At 44.7% G+C, this 10,124-nt stretch overlaps 1 protein-coding gene across 1 annotated transcript in view; it reads left to right on the top strand.

Moving 5' to 3' along the window:
- The first annotated feature begins 2,558 nt into the window (after positions 1 to 2,558).
- PAN3 (poly(A) specific ribonuclease subunit PAN3) overlaps positions 2,559 to 10,124 on the top strand; it is a 161,306-nt gene continuing 153,740 nt past the window's right edge. The window contains exon 1 of the mRNA XM_017537465.2: positions 2,559 to 3,688. Within this exon, the coding sequence (XP_017392954.1) occupies positions 3,259 to 3,688 (430 nt within the window). The 5' untranslated portion in view covers positions 2,559 to 3,258. The remainder of the gene's footprint in view (positions 3,689 to 10,124) is intronic.

Genomic DNA, 10,124 nt, shown 5'->3' with positions numbered 1-10,124 from the left:
AAATATGCATATAAATAAAAAAATAAGGCAAGTTGCGATGGCTTACACCTGTAATCCCAGTTTTGGTAGGCCGAGGTGGGCGGATCACAAGGTCAAGAGATCGACACCATCCTGGCCAACACGGTGAAACCCCGTCTCTACTAAAAATACAAAAATTAGCTGGGCATGGCGGCGTGCGCCTGTAGTCCAGCTACTCGGGAGGCTGAGGCAGGAGAATTGCTTGAGCCCAGGAGGCGGAGGTTGCAGTGAGCCCCGATCATGCCACTGCACTCCAACCTGGTGCCTGGTGACAGAGTGAGACTCTGTCTCAAAAAAAGAAAAAAAAAAAAAAAAAGAAATTAACATTACCCTTTAGCAATGTAGTCTTTGTTGCTGGAGAAATGTTGCTGTTGCTGGAGGTCAAATATATATTTTATGTATAATTTGTGGATTATTTGCAGTTTTGGATGTAATCTTCATTAACATGAAAATAACTTTTAGAGTTAACTACACATTTATTTTTAGTAAATGAACTTAACATTGAACCTTGCTTAAAAAGATAGCCCTACTATAGGAATACGTAGGTGTCTCCTAAAAATGTATGGTGATATGTGTGGCAAATAAGTTTATCTATTTTTCATTTATTGACTGAGAGGGTCTCACTGCTGTGCAGGCTGGTGCGAAATGGCGCCTTCATAGCTCACTGCATCCTGGAACTCCTGAGTCCAAATGATCCTCTGCCTCAGCCTTCCCAGTAGCTAGGATTATAGGCAAGTGCCTCTACACCTGGCTAATTTTTAAATTGTTTTGTAGAGACAGGGTTTTGCTAGGTTTCCTTAGTAGGGTCTTGAACTCTGGGCCTCAACTCTTGCATTGGCTACCTTCTAAAGCAGGTTACAGGTGTGAGCCACGGTGCCCTACCATGTTGACTTTTTTTTTTTCTTTGAGATGGAGTCTTGCTCTGTCACCCAGGCTGGAGTGCAGTGGCATGATCTCAGCCTCCTGGGTTCAAGTGATGCTTCTGCCTCAGCCTCCCGAGTAGCTCGGATTACAGGCGTCCGCCACCATGCCAAGCCAATTTTTGTATTTTTAGTAGAGATGGGGTTTCACCATGTTGGCCAGGCTGGTCTCGAACTCCTGACCTTGTGATCTGCCTGCCTGGGCCTCCCAAAGTGCTGGGATAACAGGTGTGAGCCACTGTACAAGGCCAAAGTTCGATTCTTTAACACAGCCGGACAAGGACTTTTGTGGACTCTGCTCCATTCTCCATTATCACTACTACATTCTCCCTAATAAAAGCCATTTGCTTTGCCTAGAATGCTCTTCGACTATACACTGACTACAACGAGCAGTAATACTATCAATAACAGTTACAACCTACCGAATTCTTATTAGGCATGGGACACTTTACATATATTGTGAGTTTATAATTTATGAAGCAGGTACTATTCTTATTCCAGGTGTACAAATAAGCCACGGAGAAATGCAGCAATTTACTGAGAGAAACACAGCTATTAAAGTGTAGGCACTTTAATCTGTTTCAATCCAAATCTGTCTGAATTCAATGATGTTCCCAAACCCTGCTACTAAGGTATCAACTTTTTCCAAGAAGTCTAACTTGTTTAATATCCTCTAATAGCAAATGTGATAAGGTTAGTACTTAAGACACTGGTTTACAACGACCTGTATACTTTATGCCTCCCCAACCGGAAGATAAATAAGCCACATGAACTCAGACAAGAAGGCATTTTGTTTACTCTTGCTTCCCCAGCTCCTACCACAGATCCTGGTACGCGTAATGGGTGTTAATAAAGATTTGTTGAATAATCAAATAAGTGAAACTGCTTTTAAACACAAAGCCGTAATACAATGTAATTATCTTCGAATTTAGCTAAGGAACATCATCAAGCTTACCAGTTTGTGATCTAGACTCCACCTTTCCCCATTTTTTCCGTGTGGTACTTTTGCTTATATCCATTTTTCTGTGACTTTGTCTGTTTGCCACAATTCCTTAAATACTTCCACCCTTCCCTTTCATGACAACGAGGTGCCGTTTGTGAACCTCTTTTACAGAGAAAAACTAGAATGTTACTTTTCCCTTCACAGCAATTCTTTAAAATTCCTGAAAGCCTTTAAAAGGATATTAGCACAAACATCAGAGATCGCTGAGGGAAAAACTATCTTTAAAAAATGAATTTCAAATCAAGGCCAGGCTGATTGGAGAAAAGCAACTTAGTATATTTATAAAGGAAATTTCCAGACCCAGGTGGCATCCCATTTTTCATAATTTACCGAAGGCCCTTGGTAATATAAATGCAGAGAAAACAGGTGCTGCACTGAGCAGGTGGTCTGTCTAAATCAACCTTTTTGGCTCCATTTTTTGACAAAGGGCCAAGAGGTCAGCGTCATCGGTCCAGTAATTCTCATTACCTTCGAGGGGAAGGGGAAAGAGAAGAGGGGGTGAAGAAAGGAAATGGGGAGAGGAAGTGTGGCAAACAAAATATTCTTCAGGTAGAGCCAGGGCTCGGGCCGCGTCCCCAGGTGGCCCCTCCAAACGACCGTTTACGTTGTAAATTTTCTTTTCAATGAAAAAAAAAATGACATCTGGCTTTTTAAGTAAGAGAATATACGAATAAGGAAGGTATCAGGTCTCGTGAGAACTTCGGCGCCGGATCCGCGCCCGGAACGCCACCAAGGTCCGCCGGTCCAACCGCCGCCCGCTCGCGGATGCCCCCGGGGGCCAGACGCCGGCCAGGCTTCCCCTAGCGCTCCCACTACCCAGAAGTCCTCGCGTCTCGGCGCGCACGCGCAGCGGCGACGACCGTCTCAGGAAGAGGAAAATGGAATAAACAACTCGGAGGAACCAGAGCGCGAGAGAACGAGTGGAGGCAGAATTTAAAAATAAACTGGCCCCTCCGCCCTCCCCACCCGCTCGTCGCCGCCGCTCCCTCTTCCCCTGCCCGCGCCCTCGAAGTCCCCGTCTGGGCCCGCGCGCCCACCCCGTCGTCCCGCGCGGCCCCTTTAAGAAAAGAGAACGAGAGAGTGAGTGAGAGAGAATCCCAACTCTCCCCCTACCCTCCCTCCTTCTACCCCCTCCTCCCTCCCCTCTCCCCTCCCCCCTCTCCCCGGGCGGCTCCGGCTCCCGCAGCGGGACAGACCCACCCGCCCAGGCTTTTATCCGGCACCGGCAGCGTCTTCCTTCCCTCCCCCGTCTATGGTGGCGGCGGCGGCGGCGGCGGCTCCTCGGGCGGAGGCTGAAGACGAGGCTGTGGCGTTGCCATGAACAGTGGCGGCGGCCTCCCGCCCCCCTCGGCCGCCGCCTCCCCTTCCTCCTCCTCGCTGGCGGCGGCAGTGGCGGTGGTGGCTCCGCCGGGGGTCGGGGGTGTCCCGGGAGGGGCGGCGGCAGGAGTGAAGCTGAAGTACTGCCGCTACTACGCCAAGGATAAGACTTGCTTCTACGGGGAGGAGTGTCAGTTCCTGCATGAGGACCCGGCCGCCGGGGCTGTCCCGGGCCTCGGCCTCCATAGCAACAGCGTCCCCCTGGCTCTGGCGGGTGCACCCGTGGCCAGCTTTCCGCCCGGAGCCGTCCCGGGCGGGGGAGCTGGGCCGCCCCCCGGGCCCAAGAAGCCGGACCTGGGGGACCCGGGGGCAGGAGCCGCAGCAGGCGGAGGAGGCAGCAGCGGGGGACTCGATGGACCGCGGCTGGCAAGTGAGTGTGGTCCGGGCGGGGCGGGCCGTGGCGGCGGAGGGCAGGCCTGGGGCCGGATGAGGCCCTGCTGCTGACGGGAGCTGAGCCCGGCCCGCGGGCTCCCCCCAAGGCGGTCTGAGAGGCCTAAGCCGGGCTTGAGCCCTACTTCTTCCTGCTTCCCCTCCCCACTGCTTCTGGCGAGCCGGGGAGCGAGGGGAGGCTGGGTTCCCGGGAACGTGGGTGGGAGGACTGGGGTGATGTGAGTGGGGGCGGGGAGGAAGGGGGATGGGTTGTGGCGTGCGGTGTGTGAGAAAGGGGGTGTCGTTTCCGGGGGGTGTGGAAAGGGGCTGGGTTTGCAGGCACATGTGTTTTGCGTGCCGGTGTGGAGTGGCGTCTACAGTGTTGAGGTTCCCTAGTGGGGAGGGGGGTGTGTGCTGGGGGGGCGGGAGGTGGGGGAGGGAGGTGAGGGGCGGGCTTAAGGCTTCGTGGAGTAGGTTGAAAGAACGGAAAAGTTTGTAGAAGGCTTGTGGGAGAAAGGTTTTCCAGGCAGGAAATGCTTTCTAAGGATTAGGAGGGAGAATACTGCTGCATTCAAAGTGTGCTGAGGTTTAATAGAGAGTTTAGAGACTTCACAAAGACGCATTTCAACAGTTTCCCTGAAAGCTAGAGTAAGTTTCCTGGGTGTCAGTTGGGATCCTGTCTTCTACAGGTTTGTGTCAAGCAAACTCTTAGCATTGTGTCTTGAATGCATGTCATGTGCAGCCTGCATTTATGTTCGACTGAGCACTTGGGTGGAGACACCTTAAGGCTGTTTATATTTTCATTTGTTAACTTTTTTTTTTTTTTGAGACAGTGTCGCCCTGTCACCCAGGCTGTAGCGCGGTGCTCGGCTCACTGCAACTCAGCCTCCCAGGTTCAAGCGATTCTCCTGTCTCAGACTGCAGAGTAGCTGGGATTACAGGCAGGCGCCACCACGACCAGATAATTTTTGTAGTTTTAGTTGAGATGGTGGTCTCGCTCTGTTGGCCAGGCTGGTCTCGAACTGCTGGCCTCAAGTGATCTGCCCTCCTTGGCCTCCCAGAGTGTGTTGTCAGTCTGTTGACTTGCAACTTGTTGGTTGTTAGTGGAGTTTACAGTTAACATAAACGTGAGTGTAATTCATTAGAGAATGTTGCCTTTATGAATAGAGCCGGTGCCAGATGTTCCTGTTGATTGAGCGTTTCTAAACCAACTTGGAGTCCTACTTTCCTGGGAATTCTGGAGAACTTTTAGGTCTTGAAATAATCTGATAGGCAGTTCAATTTGTACATGAGAACATTTTGTCTTTTGACACTGTGAATGAATCTGATAGAAAGTTTTAGTATTTAATTGCTCTATGAGGGTTAATACCTTCCCCGGGGTTTTGCTTTCTTGCTTTTTCTTCTAAGATGGGGTCTTCCTCCGTTGCCCAAGCTCACAGCAACCTCCGCCTCCCGAGTTCAGGTGATTCTTCTGTCTCAGCTTCCCAAAGTAGCTGGGACTACAGGCATGCGCCACGACCCCCGGCTAATTTTTATATTTTTAGTAGAGATAGGGTTTTGCCATGTTGGCCAGGCAGGTCTCAAACTCCTGACCTCAGGTGATCCTCCCGCCTCAGCCTTCCAAAGTGCTCTGATTACAGGTGTGAGCCACTGTGCCGGCTAGAAAGAGGCACTTTTTAAAATGGTGGTGTTCCACTTCATAGGTGATCTTTCTAGGATTTTCTTTTTTAAAAAAACTCTTAAAGTTTTATTTATCTATTTATTAATCTTCTCCCTGACAGACAGCTCTGAAGATCTTTCTAGGATTTTCTTACTTTTTTTTTTTTTTTTTTTTTTTNTTTTTCTGAGATGGAGTTTTGCTCTTGTTGCCCAGGCTGGAGTGCAGTGGCGTGATCTTGGCTCACCACACCTCCTCCTGGGTTCAAGCGATTATTCTGCCTCAGCCTCCCAAGTAGCTGGGATTACAGGCATGCACTACCATGCCCAGCTAATTTTAGTAGAGACAAGGTTTCTTCATGTTAGTCAGGCTGGTCTCCAACTCCTGACCTCAAATGGTCCTTCTGCCTCAGCCTCCTTAAGTGCTGGGATTATAGACGTGAGCCACCTTGGTGGCTGAGATTTTCTAATTAACACACAATAGGTAGTATATTTGAGACATGAAAGATAGGACAGGATGTAAGCCTGTGAAGACGGGAGGTGAAGGTAAGCACTGTTAAGGTGGAGGAAAAAATATTGGCAGTGGCTCAAAGGTAGGACTATTCCATATCTTAGGAAAATAATTGAGATATAAGGACTTGAGAGGATAGGCAGTTAATGCTGAAAAGATTTTAAAATTAATACTTTGTCACTTAGCAAAGGTTGTCTGATTAAATAGTTGATTTATGTGTTTGGATTCGGTGGTGTTTGCTTTAGCTTGACTGAAGCCTAAGGCTCCCCTTTTCCATGATAGGCTTCTTGGTATCTCTTAGTAATTCCTTATGGATGGAGATCTCATCATAAGGAATCACAACCTAGGTATTACTGAGAGATAACCAAGTAGGGGGAAATAATGTTGCTCAGGAATCAGGAAAGAAGGTTGTGTTGGTAATTGTATGGCGGCTTTGAATTTTTACACTTACTGTAAAATTTTCAGTTGACTTTCTACCTTTTGCTGTATTCTTATTCTGTGTGTTTTAGACAGTATTGATATATTTGTTTGTTTTATTTTAAAGAGATGATGTCTAGCTGTGTTGTCCACGCTGGTTTCGAACTCCTGGGCTCTAGCCATCTCCTGCCTTGACTTCTCAAAGCACTGGGATTATAGGTGTGAGTCACCACATCTGGCCTTGATTTGTTATCTTTTTTTTTATTTGTTAATTAAGTGGATGAGGCAATTAAAATAGATGGTACATCTTTTTTTTTTTTTTTTTTTGAGGCGGGAACCACGGCGCTGGCTACCATGCCCCTCTAAAGTGGGAGAGTTGTGTTTTCCCAGTGTTGCCCAGGCTGGTCTCAAATTTTGGGGCTCAAATCGATCTGCCCATCCTGTGAGTCACCACACCCCACCATAATTTAGTATTTTTAATCTCCATGTTTGTGAATTTAGATTGAATTATTTGACAACAAAAGAAACAAATATTGGCAGTGGTTTAAACTGTAAACCAAATTTATGGTTTCCCTTTAAGGGCATCTCTTACCTGTGTTGGAATTAGGGCTGTTGATGGAGCATAATTCTCTCCATTTGGACTCATTCCCTAACTGGATGACTTTTATATCTAGGCATTTGAGATTTTGACGTTAATTTTAGTACATCACATTTGCAGAATTGTTTTTGTTTTGTTGGTGTTTCAGGTAGTGTTAAAAACTTGGAGGTGGGTGCATGAGAAAACTTTATCCTTATTTGCAAGCATCGGAAAACTGAAGCAGAAAAGCTTTTTCTTAATACACTTAGTTGCAGTGATGCTTCAGCCTTATAAGGAAATTGCAATTTAGTTTTTTTTCTTCTTCTTCTTTTTGGGGAGGGCGTAGGGGAGTTCTTGCTGTGTTGTCTAGTCTAGGGTTGAACTCCAACTCCTGGGCTCAAGTGATCCTAGCACCTCAGCCTCCCAAGTAGCTGGGACTACAGGTGTGCGGCATAATGCCTAAATTACTTTAAGTTTTTAACATTTCATATTTCTTGTTAGTCTTGGGATTTTTCTAAGGCTTGAGAGTGATTTGATTTGTAGTCAACTGAATTATCTATTCACATTTAATGAAGTAATTCCAATATTTTCAACTGGCTAGATTTTCAAAACTGCTTTAATTTTCAAAGTGCACAATTTTTCCCAGGTAAAATATTTATTATGCCAATATTTATATTTTATGTACATAATTTGAAACCCAGTAGATTTAATTAACCAAAATACAACTTTTCAATTCTACTAATGTAGTTACTAGTAAATAAGACATGTCCCAGATAGAATCCTGGTTCCTTTATTTACTAGCTTTGTGACTGAGCGAATTTTTAACCTTTAAGCCTTAGTTTTTCTCATCTTGAAAATGGAGATGTTGTTATGAGAATTGCGTGGTATTGAATGTACATAATGAGGTTTCAGTCTTAGCTGTTGCTATTATTGAATATTAACAATCTATAGTTAACCTCTACATTTCCTTTCTTAAAATTTTTGAGAGCATATATTGAAGAACAGTAAAGTAGCTACAGATTATTGAATCATGGTTGTCTGTCCAAATGGGGGAGAGTAGTGCCATGGATAACTTGAAGTTCAAATGTTAAGTTTGGAGTATGTAACATATGGTGTGTGGCAAAGCTGTTTTTGTTTAACCCAGGACTAGACTTTTCATGTCACAAACCTATACTAAGGGACAGAAAAGTGAATACTGGGAATTTGCCATTAGGATAGCTGGCCTAAGTTTAAACGTTTTTATTGGAATAATACATTAAGTGTATCAGAAAGACTTTATAATAACATTCATTTCACTCATTTAATATTCTGCTTCCAAGGTGGTAAGCTCTGATTTAGGTGATAGGAACGAAAGAAAACAAAATTCAACCCTAATGGAGCTTACATTCTAGTGGGACTCTAAACATCTATAAGGTAATACTTGGTTTTGGTAAGTTTTATGAGGAAAACCCAAGGAGGGATAACATATCTCCAGGTAAGATTCAGTTAATTAATAAAGCGCTTTTTCCTGTGAAAGTGCATTTGATGAGATCGGGCGCTTATGGGGTGGTATGACCGTAGACTGAAAGTGCATTTGAAATGAGCCTTTAAGAAGATAAGTGATTATCAAAAGCAAACCAAAACATCCTTTTATATTCCATTTTGAGGAATTTATTTTTTGACTAGTCAAGTGCAGTAGTGAGAAGGGGGGAAGAGTATAAGGAGTTCGATCTATAACTGACTGTGAACAATCAGTTGAGGAATTGATTTCCCCAATTTTACACTTTTTATTTTGAGATAATTATGAAATTATCTGCAGTTGTAAGAGATAATACGGATATCTCATGTACCCTTTTTTTTTAAGTAAAGGATGGTAACATCTTTTATAGCTGTAGTACAGTATCATGGCTAGTATTGATTGCTGTAGATTTCCACAGTCTGATTTGCGCTCGTGTGTGTGTGTGTGTGTGTGTGTGTGTGTGTGTGTGTGTGTAGATAGTGTCTAACTTAACAATGGTTTGGACTTTATGATCTTTCAAAAGCAATACACATTCAGTAGAAACTGTACTTCTAGTACCCATACAACCATTCTGTTTTTTACTTTTGTACAGTAGTCAATAAATTTCATGAGATATTTAATAGTTTATTATAAAATAGGCTTTGTTCTAGATTATTTTGCCCAGTTATAGACTAACTGTAAATGTTCTGAGCACTTTTAAGGTAGGCTAGGCTAAGCTATGATGTTCAGTAGGTTAGCTTTATTACATATGTTTTCACCTTACGACATTTGCAACTTAGATTGGATTTATTGGGATATAATCCTGTTGTAAGTGGTTGAACATCTGTATTTGATCCTTTGGAATTTTATCACATGTAGGTTTGTATCCCCACCATCACTGTCAAGTTGTCTTTTTATAACTTACATTCCCTCCCAAACTTTGGCAACCACTAATGTATTCTCCATTTCTGCAATTTTATAACTTAAAGAATGTTCCATGAAATTATATAGCATGTAATCCTTCGAGATTAGCATATTTTTTCACTCAATCCCTTTTAGCCAAGTTGTTGGTATATGTCAAGAAATCATTTGTTTTTATTGCTGAGTTTTTCCTATCATTTTAAGTTGAAAAATTTATATCCGTCTTTGTTTTGGAGGAGTATCTTTTTTGCTTGTTTTTCTATAAACATATACAAAGCTGTGAACACTTTCAGTGTCTAGAAATGGCATTTAAAAAATCTGCGCAGCTGGGCGCAGTGGCTCATGCCTGTAATCCCAGCACTTTGGGAGGCTGAGGTGGACAGATCACCTGAGGTCAGGAGTTCAAGACCAGCCTGGCCAATGTGGCGAAACCCTGCCTCTACTAAAATACAAAATTAGCTGGGTGTGTTGGTGCATGCCTGTAATCCCAGCTACTAGGGAGGCTGAGGCAGAAGAACCACTTGAACTCGGGAAGCGGAGGTTGTGGTGAGCCAAGACCGTGCCATTGCCCTCCAGCCTGGGCAAGAATGAAACTCCATCGCAATTAAAAAAAAAAAAGAAAGAAAAGAAAGCCGGGCGCGGTGGCTCACGCCTGTAATCCCAGCACTTTGGGAGGCCGAGGCGGGTGGATCACGAGGTCAAGAGATAGAGACCATCCTGGTCAACATGGTGAAACCCCGTCTCTACTAAAAACTACAAAAAAAATTAGCTGGGCATGGTGGCACGTGCCTGTAATCCCAGCTATTCAGGAGGCTGAGGCAGGAGAATTGCCTGAACCCAGGAGGCGGAGGTTGCAGTGAGCCGAGATCGCGCCATTG

Source organism: Cebus imitator, unplaced genomic scaffold, assembly GCF_001604975.1.
Source record: "Cebus imitator isolate Cc_AM_T3 unplaced genomic scaffold, Cebus_imitator-1.0 Scaffold103, whole genome shotgun sequence".
Classification (NCBI taxonomy): Eukaryota; Metazoa; Chordata; class Mammalia; order Primates; family Cebidae; genus Cebus; species Cebus imitator.
The sequence above is the reverse complement of the archived record's forward strand: the minus strand, read 5'-3'. Positions and strand labels throughout refer to the sequence as shown.